A 17,891-nucleotide genomic window follows, 5' to 3' on the forward strand; every position below is an offset into this window, starting at 1 on the left:
TAATGCCATTCAGGTTAAGTGATTGACTAAGCAGTTTTTTTTTAAAGACTCTGGTCCAAAGACGACAACTTCTGTCTTGTCTGAATTTAGAAGCAAAAAACTTTAAGTCATCCAAGTTTTTATGTCTTCAAGACATGCTTGTAGTCTATCTAACTGGTTGGGTTCGTCAGGATTTAGGGATAAGTAAAGCTGAGTATCATCAGCGTAACAGTGAAAATTTATCCTATGCTGCCTGATAATTTGACCTATTGGAAGCATATATATAGTAAAGAGAATTGGCCCAAGTACTGAACCCTGTGGTACTCCACAATTAACCCTGGAGTTTAAAGATGATTTATCATTCACATGAACAAACTGGAATCTATCAGACAGATAAGATTTAAACCAGCCTAGCACTGTTCCCCTGATCCCTACAGCATATTCCAGCCTTTTTAAGAGAATATTATGATCGACTGTATCAAATGCAGCACTGAGATCTAACAGAACCAGAACAGACACAAGTCCATTATCTGAGGCCATAAGAATATCATTAGTGACTTTCAGCAGAGCTGTTTCAGTGCTATGATGAGCTCTGAAACCTGACTGAAACTCTTCAAACAGGTCATTGCTGTGTAAATGCTCACACATTTGATTAGCAACAATTTTCTCAAGAATTTTAAATAAGAATGGAAGATTGGATATATGTCTGTAATTTTTCAAGTCATCTCGATCATAAGTAATCTGAGGCCTTCCTGTTTTTTGCTCTCAATGTTAGTATGAGAATTTCAAAATGAATTAAAAAATCTATTGGGAGCCAATGTAAAGAATATAAAATGGGAGTAATGTGAGCTCGCTTGCTGGAACGTCTAAGTCTGTCTGCAGCATTTTGTATGCCTTTTAGGCATAAAAGAGATGATTTATCCAAACCAGTAACCAGGGCATTTCAATAATATATATGAGATGACACAAATGTATGGATTATTCTTCCCGGTTCAGCTGAAGAGACCCATTTACACAATAACAATGAATGTTTTTTCTGAAAATGGCACAATTTGAAAACGGCTGAAAGTGTGTAATGGTTTGAAAACTTCCTGGTCTCCGTTGTCATGTAGATTGGAAAAATGTAATCTTTCTTACAGGGAAGCCATGGCTCATGCAGAATAACTGAGATCGGTAGAAATTAATGTGCATGTACACAACATAACAGATCCAGACCAGTTTAAAACCCACAGAAGACGAATACGTCAGCAGTAACAATGGCTGATTGCGGAGTACTCGCTTGATCTGCTGACTGTTTTAAATCTAACAACGGTTTTCCAACAAAGAGCTCATTTTCTCACCGTTGTCTAAGCAGGAAGTTTTTGTGCATGTTGTTGAGTTTCAAAGAACATACCGCCTACGAATGGCGTGACGGGGGATTTACACCATCTTCACGTCTCTACTGTTGCCGTTTGACCAGAGATCGTAATTAAAACGTTGTCATGTAGAGGTGTTAACAGAAAAGGGAAAAAATCCTGTTTTCAATGGATCGTTGTCGTTTAAACAAGGTTGCAAGAGCTGACTAATTTTTGTATGTAGGTCAGAAGGATTTATAATCATGCTCTCAGTCTTTTTGGTGTTTCTATAAAATGTTATTGGTGTAACAATGTGCAATTTTGAGTAGTTATGCAGAATCAAATTTAAGTTTTTCTGTTTTGTGTTTGTGTAATTCATTAGTTGCATCCAGGGCTGATTACTGCTTGACCTGCATATAAAGGAAATCACGCAAACCCAACCTGCCTGGCAACATGACTAAGATCTCCCAAAGCAAAGCAACATCGCTTAAATAAAACATATTCAAGAACCAATCAAAGGGGTGCAGTGGTGGCGCAGGGGTAAAGGGTGCAGCCCATATACGGAGGCCTTGACGCAGGCTGTTATGGTTCAAGTCCCGACCTGTTGACGTTTACTGCATGTCCTCCGCCCTATTTCCTGTCTCCTCACTTTCACAAAATGAGAAAAATAAGTGCTTAAAGACACTTAAAAAAAAAAAAAAAAAAACACAGATTGGAAACAAAGTCACTGACCTCTATCAGTCTGTAAATGGTTACAAGGATACATTTTCAGACAATCACAATGGTCAAGAAATAAAAAAAAATAAAAATGAAGGTTTTGGAGTGGCCTAGTCAAACTCTGGTCCATTTAGATGCTTTGCCATGAACTTAAACAAGTGTACAAAGACAACTGGGCCAAATTTCCTCCACAACAATGTTAAAAGTCTCATTACTATTAATCACAGTCGCTTTACTGCAGTTAAGGATGGAACAGGCAGTTGTTACCTCCACACAGAGCCAGGTTGTTTTTGATACCTTTTCCCTTTAATAAATGATTAGAAAATCAATTTGTGTTTACTCAAGTTATATTTGATTATAGAATTTGCTTAATGACCTAAAATATGTAATTGACAATAAAGGAAAAAAAAAAAAACTGAAGAAATCTGTAAACTAGGCAAATCCTTATTCACAGTGAGGACAGGCTTTGATTATTATTTCATGACTTACAGGCAATTCCCACTCTTTCATCCAATTGATGATAATCTTTCATCACTGTGATATCTTTAAAATAAAAGCACTAATTTGCTGCAGTAACTCTATCACTTACAGGACTTCAAGGGCCTCAACAATTTCAGCTGGAAATAAAAACTTCATGATGAAGTTTCCCATTTCATAATTGATCTTATTGCATCTAAAATTCAAATCCAATTACTTAGGATATTGGGCAGCAATGATGCGGTCACTGAAGCGAGTCTCAGTGTGGGAGTTATGTATTATCACAGCTTCCAAACAGTTTATCACTCTACCTCAAACCAACATTGGATAGCATGTTTTTTTTTTACCTCTAAGCCCAGACTAAATGTGACTGATTCTTCATAGCTCATCCTGCCCTGTTGTATAAACCTTACCTTGTAGTCCAAAACCACTTTGTACTTTAAAAATCCACCGCAGATTTCACTTTTTTTTACCAATAAACATTCTTTATATGGCAGCACTTTACACTGTCTGCACTCACATCGCCTTTTAGAGAAATTTAACATTAGAATTCTCCTCTAATTGAGCTGGGTGTTATGATTTTGAATGTGAGCTTGTATCTCATGAATAACACAAGCGTTTCCAATGTGTTAGCAACTCTCTCAGTTTTCACTTTGATTGATTAGACCGGTACCTGTCCACACATTCAGTTATCCTTCTGTATGTGCCTGGTGAGAAAATTTGTGCTGTCAGTCAAGCCCACACAGAACGTTGGTCTTCATTATGGCAGCGTGACAGAACAGCAGGCAGCAAAACAGATATTAGTTATTTATTAGCTAGAAATTAGTGATGCCTTACCATAAATAACAAAATGTATGAGGATAAGTAAAGTTGTCACCGCACAAGATAGTGAAGGGACCCTAACCTCTAAAAACTAACAGTTGAGCCCATTCTTCTTGCAAAATAGATTCTCAGTTGGATTTAGGTTTGTACTTTGAATGGGCCATTCATACTTATGAAGGTGAACCAGTTTCTAGCCTTCAAATTCAATTCATAATACTTTATTAATCCCTAAGGGAAATTAATTAATTCTGCCAGGAATGTCCAGTATGTACCTCCATCCATCTGCCCATCAACTCTGTGCAGCTTCCCTGTCCTTGCTGTAGAAAATGATCCCCACAGCACAATGCTGCCACTACCATGTTTCACTGTGTGGATGGTGTGTTTTGGGGTATGTGTGACATTAGTTTTTCTCTGTAGGTAGACATAAAAGAGTAGAGAACTTTGTTGCACACATTTGCTGTGTCAAACAAACGGGGCTCCTTATGTTTTTTTTCCTATAAGGTTTTTTTCCCCCAGATCTGTGAAGTGTACAACTAATATTGTCCTTTAGACAGATTCTGTGGATCTCTGCAGCTCCACCAAAGTTACCACCAGCCTCTCGGTTGCCTCTCTGCTTAAAGCTCTCCTTGGCTGGCCTGTCGGTGTAGGTGGACGGCTCTCACTGGAAGGTTTACTGTTGTCCCATACTCAGCTGATGGATTGAACAGTGTCCTATGTCTCATAAACTCAACCTGCTTTGAACATCGCCCTGGTGTCATCCCTGACCTGTCCAGTATGTTTGTTAGTTTTTATACATATTATATCTGATAGCTTTATAGCCTCATTTGTCACCCAGTGGCGATCCTTGCATGAATGGCATCCTGGAAAAGCTCTTCCTTAAATACTGGGGTGCAATAAAATACACTGCAGTCCTGCATAACGCATGTGATGTCTCCATATTCTCAGCCGAAAGCAGGAGGCACCAACTCTCATTGGCTGCACATGCATAAAAGTAAAAGAGAACTTGTTCAAAGTCCAACTGGTAGATAAGTTAGATTTTTTTTTATCCAGTACCAGTGCGCTCTATTTCTAATACCACTCTGGGCAACTGCCTATGTGGCCCATATCAAAAAGCAACACTATGATTACCCTTTTTTGCAATCATTTTGCTCATGGAGTTGGAAAACACTCCCTGCAACTAAATAGTAACCACCTCCAAGCTCATTCCACATTTATTTCAGCAACATCTCTGCTTCTGCATGGTAATTATTGTGCTTTTGAATGGCATCTGTCAGCTGTCCCATTCTGATGTCACTCACTGCTCTTTACAGCTATTTATGTATCATCTTAAAGCTATAAGAAAAGTACTTTTTTTCTCACAATACATCCTCTTTATTTCTGAAGGCGTTGGGTCATTTATTAGATTTAACCCCTCCTGAGTACCTTGCGTTTATTCTCATCTGTCAGCTCCTCAGTCTCACACAGCAGCCAGCGCAGAATGCATTTAGAACCCTATTTATAACCTTGTTGCAGTGTAGGTTGCTCCGATGCGCTTCATTTAAAATAAGCTCACCAAAGTTGGCCTTTTTCTTGCTCACATGGATGTAACTAACGTCCATTATGAGGCGCTCTGGAGGATCAGACATGAGTCACAGGTGTTCAGAGCCCTTTGCGGAGGATGCTTTGCTTGAAGATGCGCATTCCCTCTTTCAAAATAACGAATCAACTTTAGGTGAAAGCGAAATGTGCACTTCACTTCTAATGGCACTACTCTGTGTAGGTGTAGGCGCACACAACTGATGCGTGGGGGGGGGGGGGGGGTGTGGAGTGGTCAACTGATGAGGCACTGTGGAGGCTGAGAGCTCCGGAGAGTGCTGTGTGGGTTGGAAGCCTCCTCTGTTCACAGTCAAACACACAAATCTGAGGGAGGTGGAGGCAGCAGAGCTTGCTTCACCGGCTGCCCATTGATCAGTGAAGAGGTTGGTCGACTTAAAGGATTCAGTGTAGAAAGAAGGAGAACAGAGAGATGATACGGGGGGGGGAGATAGACAGAAAGGTGCAAGTCCTGAAATGAAGAAGCAGATCACAGCAGCTGGGGAAGCCTTGGGTTTTACCAATCTGGATAAAGCTTGTAGGTAAGCACTTCATGTTTCTGTTTTTCTACATGTTGCACGTACAGTCTAAGTGTTTGTTCTATCTTTATTTTATGTCTGCGTCTCATGCTGCGCATGCCTCTCCGCAGAGAAAAAGAGATGCCAGGCGTTTGTGTGAGGAGTGCAGCAGCAGGAGTACAAATCTCCCAGGCTGCCTCTCCACTGCAGACGCAACCATTCAGGGTTGTTATCCGTTCAATTAAAAACAGCAGCCGCAAGGAACAGGCATTGCTGCTGATGCTGCTGCAGGGTTCATTCGTTTGTTTCAGGGTGGAGAGGAAAATCACACAAAGTCTGTCCTTGGATGCAGTTTGTGCAGATGTATCTCTGAGCGATGGACAGCCTCGCATCCTGACTAACACTCTGCACATATTGATGTAGCGCAAATGAAAGAGAGGGGAAACTATAGCTTTAATTCAACATTTCTGATAGACTGTGTTACTAGGTAATAAGTGGCGTTTAACGACTGTAAGTAATCTGGGACAACCACAGATCATCTCATGGTGCTGTGAGGTTCTGAAAGCATTTTCATTCATTTTAAATTCATATAACCCCAAATCTGATAAATAATCCTGGCCTAAATACCCGGGTAAGTGCAGACTCCTCTAACTTTCATGAACTCTGTTTTTTCTCTGCGCAGGGGCGTCTCCAGAAAGTTTTGAAATGGGGCCAGATGGAGGCCGTTGATCTAATCGTGGCACGGCAGAATCAAAATTCTGAATTAGATAGATAGATAGATAGATAGATAGATAGATAGATAGATAGATAGATAGATAGATAGATAGATAGATAGATAGATAGATAGATAGATAGATAGATAGATAGATAGATAGATAGATAGATAGATAGATAGATAGATAGATAGATAGATAGATAGATAGATAGATAGATAGATAGATAGATAGATAGATAGATAGATAGATAGATAACGTTTGAACTAATGTAAACTTGTCCTCTTCTTAAAATCATATTCATGAAAAAAAAAAAACATCATAATAATTCAAATTAATTATTTCCTAACAAGAATTACAGAAAAGAAACACATGTTGGAAAAGGAGGAGGAGAAGTAAAATGATAAAAACCAAGAAAAATATTGGGGTTTTTTCTAATGGAGGGGGTCCCCTAGAGGTCCCCCGGACCTCAGTTTGTGCACCCCTAAACCCGGCAGCAGCTTTAAGAATCCCCCCCCGCCCCAACGCGTGGAGGCAACACGCGTTGACGTGTTGCGCTGCGCTTCCGACCGCTGGTGTCGGCATGCGTCCTGTGCGCACACACACAGAGACACACACATACACAGCACTCTCGTGGGGACATGCGGCCAAGCAGACGCAGTCACGGTAAGTGGAGACACTTCTTTTCCCCAGACGGCACTTTATCTCCAGGGAAGGGTGGAAGCAACTTTCTTCATCTTTGGTAGGCTGTTGTCGCAGGAAATAAAGGGAAGTTTAACTAACACACAGTTTTTTTTATTTATTTTTTTTGTTCCCCTCGGCGCTCCTTCGCTCCTGCTCTCCATGCAGATTGCCCAACGCTTGGCGTGTGATCGGGCTGAAAAGCGTGAGAACCATTCGGGATCGTGGTTCAGATTTACCTCCGGGCTCGAAAGCGATGGGTCACTGAGGCTGAAGCTCCCTCTTCAGCTCGGTTATGCTTTGCTTTGACCATGCGGGGACCTCCAGGGAGCACATTCAGTCCCTCCACTGGGTCTAAAAGATGGCATTTTCACGCGTTTAAAAAGTAGTTTTCCAACCTCCAAACGTTTACTTTAAGGTGCTCTTTATTTACTAGTTGCAACTTTTCGTTACTTTACGACTTTAGAAAAGAAAGTGATTTTGTGTCTATGTATGTGTGTGTGTGTGTGTGTGTGTGTATGTGTGTGGTGGGGGCAATGCGCAAAGTGTGTGGTCTTCCAAGCCCTCCACCCCCGCAGAGACGCACAGTTTGTGCGTTCGCGCGGGTGTACTCGGGCCCGCCCGCACGCACAACCATCAGAGCTCAGAGGTCTGTCTCGGTTTGGCATGACGGTCTCAGGAATGCGCCCGGCGTTTTCTCTGTATTTTTCACATTAGGAGCACTTTGGGAATCGCATTGAAAAGCCGCTCTCAGAAGCTCTGCCACCGCAGTTAAGGGGCCCGTGGTCAGAGCGGGGCTTCCGTTCAGAGCTTTTCAAAATAAAAGCAGCCCACTCATCAGTTTCTTCCAAACGAGACGATTTTTTTTTTTTTTTCTCCTTTGTGAAAGGTGCATGTGCCTTTTAATTAGGTATGTCTTCAGAAGGTTTACTGCTTTTAGCAATCAAATTTGAAAAAGGGAACTTATACTACACAGATTTATAACAGCTAACACGAAATTCCATTTGTAATCTTCCACCGCTTTGAAAGTTTCTTCATTTTTCTGCTCACTCACTAAACATATTTTTTGAAATAAGCAGAACCATCCCTTTAACCTGTTCTGGGACATTGTTTTTCTTCCACTGAACATTTAACAAGGATGCTTCTCATACAGCAAGTTGAATGTTCAAAAGGATAAGACAGAGCAACTTCGCTGTAATTCAGCCTTCCTGATATCTGCGGAAATCATCTTCTAATTCGACAGCTTCTAAAAGGTGGCGACTTATTTTTCGTACTCCAAAACGTCAGGAAGCAAACGGCCAAAACTGTAAAAGCATGAAGGAGAAAAAGGATCAGCAACACAACCTCTACACCTTACTGGCACTTCCACACTGAAGGGTGCTTCTAGCTCAATTGTTAGCTCTTATGTACAGTATGTTGCATTCACTAATTGGAAAATTATCAAATTTTTGAATTTCACAACTTAACTCTGGAAGGGATAAACTAAGAACTAATGATTTTCCATTGATTGTCTAATTTATTAAATTCATTAACTACTTCCAATATATTGCAGTTACGTCAGTCAGTCTCATTTACCCATTTATCAGTTCGTTCTGACTGACTGAGCCAAATGCTTTTACTCGCAATACTAACTAAGGTATTCAGTTTCCGGTTGGCCCCTGTTAAGCTTAAGTTGACTTAACAACATGCAGACAGAGAGAGAGGGGGGTAGTCCCAGCTTGGAGAGGCAGAAATTCTTGTGTTTTTGGTATGCGATTACCCAGTGGAGAACCCATGACTGAAGGGGAGGAGGAGGAGCAGAAGGAGGAGGAGATACATTCCTTGTCTTCCTCTTTAAGGTGACCACATTTTCTTTGGAGCTGCTGACATCCCCCCCTCCCCATGTTCACATGACACCCCGAAGCTCTCAGCTGATGATTCACAAGAGGATGGAGCGGTCAGTTGACCCCGGCCCTGATGATGCATGGATATAGCAGGAGGAGCAGTAAAAAAAAAATCCGCAGAGAGGCTCCTGTGATTGCATTTCGGAACACACCTGATTACTGTTAACATACTATTTGATGCAGCAGACTCAGGTTTTCTCCTACAATCCAAAATAGACGACCCTCCTCAGCTTCGTTCAAAATAATTTGTATTTAATGTTGAACCAAGGTTATCATACTGTCAGCCATGATGCATTGAACTCAATGTTTAAAGAAACAAAGAGAACTGATTATATCTTATGTCTGTTATATCCAACAGTGCAGTTTGTTCTTTAATGTTCCCGAACCAACCTTCATAGAATATCTGCATATAAACTCTGAGATGAAATCACACAGGACCCACAGCATGATGCTGCCACATATAGTATTTTGCCTATGTGCAAGTCTTAGGGCAGATTCTCAACCGTATCTCGGTCTGTACTTTGACTAAGCCATTTAAACAAATCAATATGCTTTGATCTAACCTACTCCATTTTAGCCTTTTTGAAGCCTCCAACAGGTGCTATGCCAGGGTTGTCCAAGATCTGTTACCATCCATCTTCCCTCACAACTGGATCGCTTTCCCCGTCCCTGCTGAAGAAAAGCGTCCCTGCAGCGTATTGTGCGACCACCATGTTTCACCATGTTGATGGTGGGTTCAAGGTGAAGTGCACCATCTGATCAGAGCACCTTCATCCACATGTTTGTTGTGTCCTTTACATGGTTTGTGGCAAACTGCAAACAGGACTTCTTAAGGCCTTCCTCTTGCCACTCTTCCTTAAAGGTCAAATATGTGGAGTAATAGTTGTCCTGGCAATACATTTGCCCACCTGAGCTGTGGACTTGGGCAGCTCCTCCAGTGTTACCACGAGCCACTTGGCTGCTTGTCTGATTTATGTTCGGCCTGTCAGTTTATGAGGATGTCTTTTCATTGAATTTCCTTAACAACATTTGCCTACAACCCTCCAGGTGGTCTTCTCTCACTCTCTTTCTCTTTGTGGCCCCAGAACTTCAGAAACACAGCGATATTCCATCTGACACATTAAATGGGCCCCAACAGATTTGCATAAAAATAAAATAACAACGCCGCCCCTCCTGTTCCTCAGTGTCTCAGTCGAAGCCTGTAATCGCCCACTCGCCTGTAACGACAATTACAATAATGGACTGATTGTTGGATTATGGCACCAAAGTGGTTTTAGCGCACATCTGCATAATTGTTCTTAGCAATATAGGCGCTTGTGGGCTCCCGCCTGCCATTAGCCGTGGCGACGGAGGGAGACGTTCGACGCTTCATGAGCAGGGGGCAAATTCTGCTCCAAAAATGTGTGGGCGTTTTTAGCGTGTGGAGAGGGGAAAAAATGCACGAAGGCATTGTTTTAGAGTGCTTTTTGTTTTGTTTTTTATTGGATCTGATGGAGCAGACTGATGAAGGAGGTGAATCCTGGGCCTTAAACAGGTTGCACTTTGCAGATAGGTTGATATAGTTTCACATTTAGGGACCATCAAACATCATCTCTGTTTAGATTTAGTCAAAAAACCAGCATCACATGACCAACAGATGGACAGACACATCCGTTTGTGCACGAGAAGAGGGAGTGGGGGGCTGTAGCAGCATGATCTAGATCAACAGCTGAACCCAGATCCCCCACCCATCCCTCTTCCCTCGGTGTCTCTGTATAAACATGAGACGAGAGCTTGGGAAGGAGGAAGGGGAAAAAGTGCCAATTTCGCAATCCAGCTCGTCTGTGAATGTTGTCGTCTACAACACCTGAAACCTGCGGCATTAATTCATCCAACTCCTCCTCCTCATCTTCTGAAAGCAGGCCAACATCCCACTCGTACAAAAAAAACACTCGCTCTCTTCCTCTGTCCTTCTCTCTGTGCTAATTACTTGCCACTACCATGGCAACGGGTAGCACCTCTTTTTTGTGTTAACTTGGCCATCTAGCCCATCACAAAAACATGCATCCATCATCTCCTCATTGGATGGAAGAAACAATCCTGGAGCCGAGAGGTTCGCTTCCCATTCATCTAGTACAAAAAAATCCAGTTTTTTGTTTCGTAGAGCTTTAAATCTGCCGTAAATCTAGTTTTTAAATTTCTAAAAAGTTCACAAATAACCTTCTGTACACTGTACACTGTGGTGCATCTAAGTTTTGCATAATTTATAACTCAATTTCTGTCGGTGCAGACAGTAAACACACCCTGCAAACATACTGTCTTGAGCTGCTCTAGCACTACAAAATGGGCTGCATCAACATTTTTTCTGCTTTTTGCACAAGTCTCTAAAACACTTGAGTTTTTTTTATATCCACACTGTTTTCTAAGGAGGGTTGTCGCCAAATCTGATCAAACCATGCTGATCTGACACAGGGTTTATGGTGCAGATCATCTCCAATCTCCCTGGAAAGAGTTGTGATTCTACTTCTCTTCTAGGTCCTGGAGAAACCACAAACTATTATTGATTAACTGATCAGCAGAAGGCTGAATGGGGATGATTTGTCAAGGATCTACTCAATTAACTCCTAAAGATGCCATTGTTAGGGCTGCATATACACAGGCTTCTGTGACAGAAGTGTACATTTCTATATATAAACACTGGAACGGATCTGGAAATTCCATATATATTAAACATACAGGAATGTCATTTCAGGAGCACATGCAAATGATTAAGGTTGGCCAAGTTTGGAGATTTTGGACTAAAAGCTGCTAAATAGAAGTAACAAAATCTGGATTCAATAAAATCAATATTACCTAAGCTTATGGTCCCTGCAGGTAGATGCCAGTAAATTTGAATATCATTTTTGAAGAAGTTTATTTCAGCAACTCAGTTCAAAAAGGTAAACTAGTATATTATATTTTTCAATTAAAGCTACTTAAAACATAAAATTCTAAATTACAGAAGGTCAGTAATATTAGAAATTGTTTATACAAAAATGATTCTGATCTTCTGATTGTGAAATGTGGGCCTACTGAAGGGTATGTCCATGTAGAGTACAATTTATTCATTCAATTCTTGGTCAGGGGGTCCTTTTGCATGAATAAACGTACCAATGCATTTATTCATGCAAAGGTGACTCTAACCGATGTGCTAAGTAAGCCCAGGTAGCTGTAACAGCATCATTCAGCTCATCTGCATTGTTGGTAGTTTCTCTATAGAGTTTAGATCCAGCCAGTTTGCTAAACTCCATAGAGAAACAAGCACAATGATACGGTAAGGTCATTAAAGCAGGTATTGTTACTTTTGTCGGTGTGGGCAAAATCAGCATGTTCAATAAGCTTGTCAGAAGAGGTAAGCATTAAGTGCTCCAAAACCTTCCTCCTAAGGATGTTACTTTTTCTATCATACTTTTTCCTTCCAGCAAACTTTCCATGATTATGCTGGGATACAGCACTCTGTGAACTGCCAGCAGTGATGTTTTGGTGCTTAGTCTTTTTGTGTAGGCTGTCTGCTGGATAAATGCTAAGTCAGCAGTCTTCTCCATGATTGTGAAGGCCATAACATTTCTAGATAAAATATCTGTTTAAATGTTTTATGTAATATTCTGCTGTTTTCATATTTTATATTTAAGATGTGATGTGTGACTTGTGGCCAGACTGGAGTGTGCAAACGAAAAGGTGCACCTCCACTCTTTTTCACATGTGCCTTATTACCACATCATCTTCAATGACCCTGGGTTTTATGAATGGGCAACATCTGGCTCTCCTATTGGTGAACAGAGGCAGCCAATCAGGAGGGAGATCACTGGCAACATAGATGGGTTTGGATGAATGGACAAGTCAGATGGTTTTTAGAGGTCATAACCCAAACTCACCCGACCCCCTCGTAGTGTGCTTTTGTTTGCGTTCGTACTGTAGGTGTGTGCGACTCTCACACTGACCTACTTGGTTCACTGCGGCCGTCTATACATAGCTGTGGGAAACGGAGGCAGACAATCAGCCCCGGTTAAAATTAGCAGTCAGGGCCACCTGTGTGCCTCTCACAAAAAGGCAGAAACATCAGAGCAAGCAGAGAGGGATAGAGGGAGCAGCGAGGAAGGAAAAAGGGGGTCGGGATGGAGACATTGATCACTCTACTGCTCGTTTTCTCCTTTTTTTTATGCCCACTGCGACACAGGGGGACATTGTTAGGCGGTTTGGGTTTAAGGATGAAGGGGGGTTGGTTTAGAGGTCCAGGCCAAGTGGAGTTCACATACCACTCGGCTGGAGCACTGCCAGATTTCACAGAGAACATAGGTGGAATATATAAGCAGAGGAGACATATTGAGGCACAGGAGCCATTAAACACCTTAAACAAACCCAACATGTTGAAAGAAGGCATAAAAGGAAGAAAAACACTCTACTTTCTAAATAATTACACATCCAGCCTGCCAGATGCCCCCGTCCTGCCCTCCCATATAACATGTTGTCACTGTATAGCAAAAAAAAAACGTCAAGTTTCCTGCCTTTGTTGTTACAGACAGCCGACAGGAAGCCCTCGTCTTCTTTAACTGACGTTCACATTAAAAAACTGCCATCTCGTTTCCTAGAATCACCAGTTCTCAGCCCACACTCGCTTTTTGTTCCCGTGAGTTTCCACCAGAATCAGAGTGGCAGTGGGCGGAAAGGCAAAAAATGCTCGAGAAAAAGCTGCTAAAGTACAGGCGAAGTTTGCCTGATTTTAAATGTTTTATACTCTTTTTTTCACACCACATGTGTTTGTGCTTTCACAGTAAAAAGTTCTACCTAAATGGTTTTTTTTTCTCTTCCAGGACAGAAGATTGACTCTCCAGGAGAGGTGACAGAGAACACCTGCGGCGTCTATCCATCTGTTACCACCAACAGCCAGTCGGCCATTTTGTTTTTGGAGAAAACCTTTTAACGATGAAAAGCAAAGAAGGAGACAAAGAAGGGGAAGTTAGCCCATCTTCAACATGTGTTTATGGGTCAAAATTACCTTTGTACAGGTTCACCGTGTTCTTTTTTTCTGTGCAATGACTTATGCTAGTAGCCAAAACAGTAAAACAGTCCTTCCATTTAGGATCGAGCTGGGAGCTGCAGATCAGTCACCAACTTAAGTATCATTAGCCAGTTTTAGTTCATACAGTGCAAAATACCGGGGGGGGGGGGGGGGGGATGGGGGGGGGGGGGTTCTACTTCCCACCAGCTGGACATGCTGAACGCAAATTGTTTGGGGTGCAACTGACAAATTGAACCCCCCAGGTCATGCCACTCCGGGCAGAGAGCCGTATCAGCCTTAGCTATGAGGTTCTATGAGGTTTTATTTTTTTTAGATTTGTTTTTCTCCAGGTTATGATTCCTATCTGCCAAATTTTAACCTTAAATGAAAATGGAGGATTAAGGGCTTTGTTTTATATCTTCTTGCCTACCATTGAGGTACCAAAGAATTTTATTCATAAACTCCTTTATAAAAGTTTTCTTTTCTATATTAGTTTGTCTTTAACTTTATAAATCATTGCTTCGTTTTAAACAATTTTAATGACCACCCCACAGGATGACACTCCACTGCCGTGCTTCACTATGCGGAAGGTGTATGTGGAATAACCTTTTGTATAAAAAAAAACAGCATTTTTCTCAAATACCAAAAGATTTAGTTTGTGGCTTATTGGGCCGCAGGACCATCTTTCAGCTGTTTGTCACCCTCTTGTGTTTCGGTGCATTCTTTGGGGTTGTTTTTCCCTGAAGCAGCTGCCCTTTTCTTGCCACTTGCAGAATGAAAATGAAAAAAGCGCATGTTTCCTTAGCACTTAGTTAAAAGTAAAGAAATTTGATTGCTTAATTATTTCTTTATAGTAACAGTGCTTCTTGCTAAGAAACCTTTGGAAAAATACTATTGGAAAGTCAGTTTAGTTCCCCCTGAATGGTGCCACATTTGTAAGAAAAATACATTTGCAGGTTGAGCAGCAGAGTTGAAAAGCTTGTCATATCTTGTCAAAAAAAAAAGCTCATTCTGCTATTGTCTCTTGTTTGGTGTCATTTATTGCACTGGATAAGTGAAGTTTGAAGAAACCTCAGTGGTACATCGAAGAATCTCACACATTCACAACAGCCTGGCACCTCCTCCTCATGCTGATCACACACCGCTGTGGGATGACATCCCCTTCCATAATCAGCATTTGTTGCAACTCAGACAATTTGGTTGTGTTGGTCAAACGAACAGTACACTGAAGCCAACAGTGTTCAATAAGCTTGAGGTCAGGACTGCAGGTAGATCATGTCCTCTCTAATGAACCCCACTTGAGCAAAGACATCTTGGAGAATAGGGTTTGGTCCCTAAGAGTGGAGACATCGGGTTGCCACTGGTTGCAGTGGTATCTCCTAAAATTAAATGAAGACAGGCCTAATTCATAGAGTGAAATGAAATCCAACACCATCACCATAGTTCCACATAAAAGCTGTTTGCAACAATTACTACCAAGAAACATTGTTACAGCAACATCATTGACCAAACACAAATTTCTTTACTTTTTACACCAAGTGTATGTTTTAGCCTGTGCTCAAGCTTAAAATACAGGGAATTCTGGCAGTTTCCTCATGTATTGCTTTAGCTAACCTTTACTATAGATGAATGCTGGAGCACATTCAGGTTGCTTTAATAATCAACTCAAAAACAATATCTTCATCCGGGGTTGTTGTAGGAAGTGTGAAATAAGATCTGTATCACTCTTACTTGGAAAAACTGACACCAGTAAATAGGTTTTTCACGCATGTTACCAACAGGATATTGGCAGGACATTTATAGGTGAAGGTGCGAGTAGGAAAAATGGTGTTTGGGTACTACTTTAAAAAAAATCTGTATTCACAACTTTGTGTTTCTGTAAGAAAGACTCCTGGCAGAAATGTTTTTTTTTTTGCATCATTACAAGCTGTACACACTGTCTCACCGGAGTTATATCAGCTGTGGACGCAGCTTGAGGTTGTTTCCCTGCTTATTAAAACTCCCTGCCTGGATTGTGGCTCCAATCAGGACCGCAGGAGGAGCCACCAGGTGCCCAGCGTTTGCTCAGTAGTCAGTGTAGATCCTGTGGGGCTGGCAGCAGCTACATCTGGCTACTGGGTCTCTGCTGATAACCAAGCCAGTCCCCAAATCCAAGCTTATCGCATGCAACTGTTTGGTTTCCCTCGTTTATTGAGCTTCCCGCAGGGTTGTCTGGACAAGTTCTGGACCTGGCATACAGTGTAGGATCCTGTGTGTGTTCGTGTACAGCTACATTGTCTGCTGGGTTTCAGGCCTGTGCTCCATGTCTACAATGTTTTTACTATTAACTCATATTTCAGATAAAAACTGAGAAAAGCAAAGAAAAAAAAAAAAAAGCACGAATAAATTGACAACTTTGTGTTTATTGACTCATAAAACATTCTTCAAACAATAAAACAATTTTAAATGTCTGTTTCTGTACAATACTTGCTAAGCAACTTTATTTATTTATATATATATATATTTTATTTATTTATATTTATATATATAGAAAATGTAAGAGGAGTTGTGTTAAAATGACAAAACTCCTTCAAATGTAATGGCAGGTATTCTGGAAAAAAAAAAAAAAATAACAGCATTCCATCGACAAATATTTTCAAGCAATAAATATGCATTTATAAATAGTTTAAATTTACATCAAGATTAGAAACGTAAAAACAAAACAAAAAAATCACAAATTAAATTTCCATAACTATGTGCAACCCATTTTCTTTGTGACTTGGCTATTAAGTTTTTTATTATTTTATTTTTTTAACTAAGAAAAGCAAAGTTTTAAAAAGAACAAGACAAACATAAAAAGCTGTTAAAACAAACAGAAGAAAGAAAAACAATTACTCTTCGCATTACAATATTTTTTTTGTTGTTTTTGGGAAAATTTGCTCTCCAAAGAGTCTTAAAACGACTATCTACCATAAAAAAAGACCAGTTAGGCTAGTGCTCCTTAGAAGAGGGAGGGAGGAAGAAGTGGAGAAAATATGGGGGAGCCAACATTTCATCCTGTTACCAGAATAAAAACAAGGAAATAAAGAGAGAGACAGAGGGAGAAAGGTTGTCAAGTCAGTAGTCTTTTTACGGTGGGTGTTGCCAGTTGTGACAGTTAACAAGTATCTACAAAAACATTTTTACCACGCTTTAAAAATCTCTCGCCTCCATGTTCCCAACCGTATTTGATTAAGTCCTCCAGTAAAACGTTAAACCATTGTCTTTAGAAGGAAGGGGGGGAAGAAAAGTAAAAGGTCCTGTTATCAGGCCAGGTGGCGCCCCCTTCTGGCTTTAAACAGGTTGCATAGACAGACGCACTCGGCAGCCTCAGCCTCAAGCCGTTGCGATGGAAAGCGACCATAATGGAGGGGCGGCGGTGAGGGTGGTGGTGGGTGGGGAGACGGCCTCAGCTTTCCTGAATATCAGAAACGGGTCCGTATGTGTCGGTGTTTGGCTGTTCTTTAATTAAATGTCTGAGGACAGGTTTCTGCAGGTGGGCTTTGTGGCTCCAGAGCAGAAGATGAAAGAGGAGAAGCCTAATATCAAGATGAATGAAGAGGGGGGACCTGAGAAGACAGAACAATACGAATCAGTAAAAACTCTGCAGAGATGTCCTGTAAAAATGTCTCAGGCTGATGAGCATAAAAAAAATCAATCAATCACAACTTCACAAGTAAATAAAACCTGAAAGTTGATTAGTGTGTCTAGAAACCCTCTACCCTGAAGTATCAACATAAAGGTACAGGAGCCCATATTTCTTAACGACTCTTCCAATTGGGAAACTACTAAGATGTGTAAAAAGCCTTCAAATAAAACCATCTTTTACTGCAGTTATGTTATTTCATACTGAACGATAAAACAACCCGACCTTTAGTTCCGAGTACATTTATTGTAAATCACGCACCAAGAAATAATAATGTCTAGCAAGCTGTTAAACTGATGTGTAAATATGACGTGACACATAAACTCTCCCCAAAATGGACAAGACAAGCGAACATGCCATTCAGATAAGGCAGATATGCGTCATATGTTTGGAAGACATGGCGGGAAAGTCCTTTTCTATCAGGACTTAAACGAAAACATGTAGATTGCTGAACTTTAACTGGAACAATGTGCTTTAAGAGCTTTTCCACAACAACACTCCAGGTGGGTTTGGT

At 41.0% G+C, this 17,891-nt stretch overlaps 1 protein-coding gene across 4 annotated transcripts in view; it reads right to left on the bottom strand.

The window, feature by feature from the left end:
- Positions 1 to 16,095: 16,095 nt before the first annotated feature.
- The window catches only part of LOC124861790 (histone demethylase UTY-like), a 34,430-nt gene continuing 32,634 nt past the window's right edge, over positions 16,096 to 17,891 (bottom strand). For all 4 annotated transcript variants that reach the window (XM_047355727.1, XM_047355726.1, XM_047355728.1 and 1 more), the window contains one exon: positions 16,096 to 17,300. In XM_047355727.1, coding sequence (XP_047211683.1) covers positions 17,277 to 17,300 — 24 coding nt within the window. In that variant the 3' untranslated portion in view covers positions 16,096 to 17,276. The remainder of the gene's footprint in view (positions 17,301 to 17,891) is intronic.

This window comes from Girardinichthys multiradiatus, chromosome 24 (genome assembly GCF_021462225.1).
Source record: "Girardinichthys multiradiatus isolate DD_20200921_A chromosome 24, DD_fGirMul_XY1, whole genome shotgun sequence".
In the NCBI taxonomy this organism is placed as follows: Eukaryota; Metazoa; Chordata; class Actinopteri; order Cyprinodontiformes; family Goodeidae; genus Girardinichthys; species Girardinichthys multiradiatus.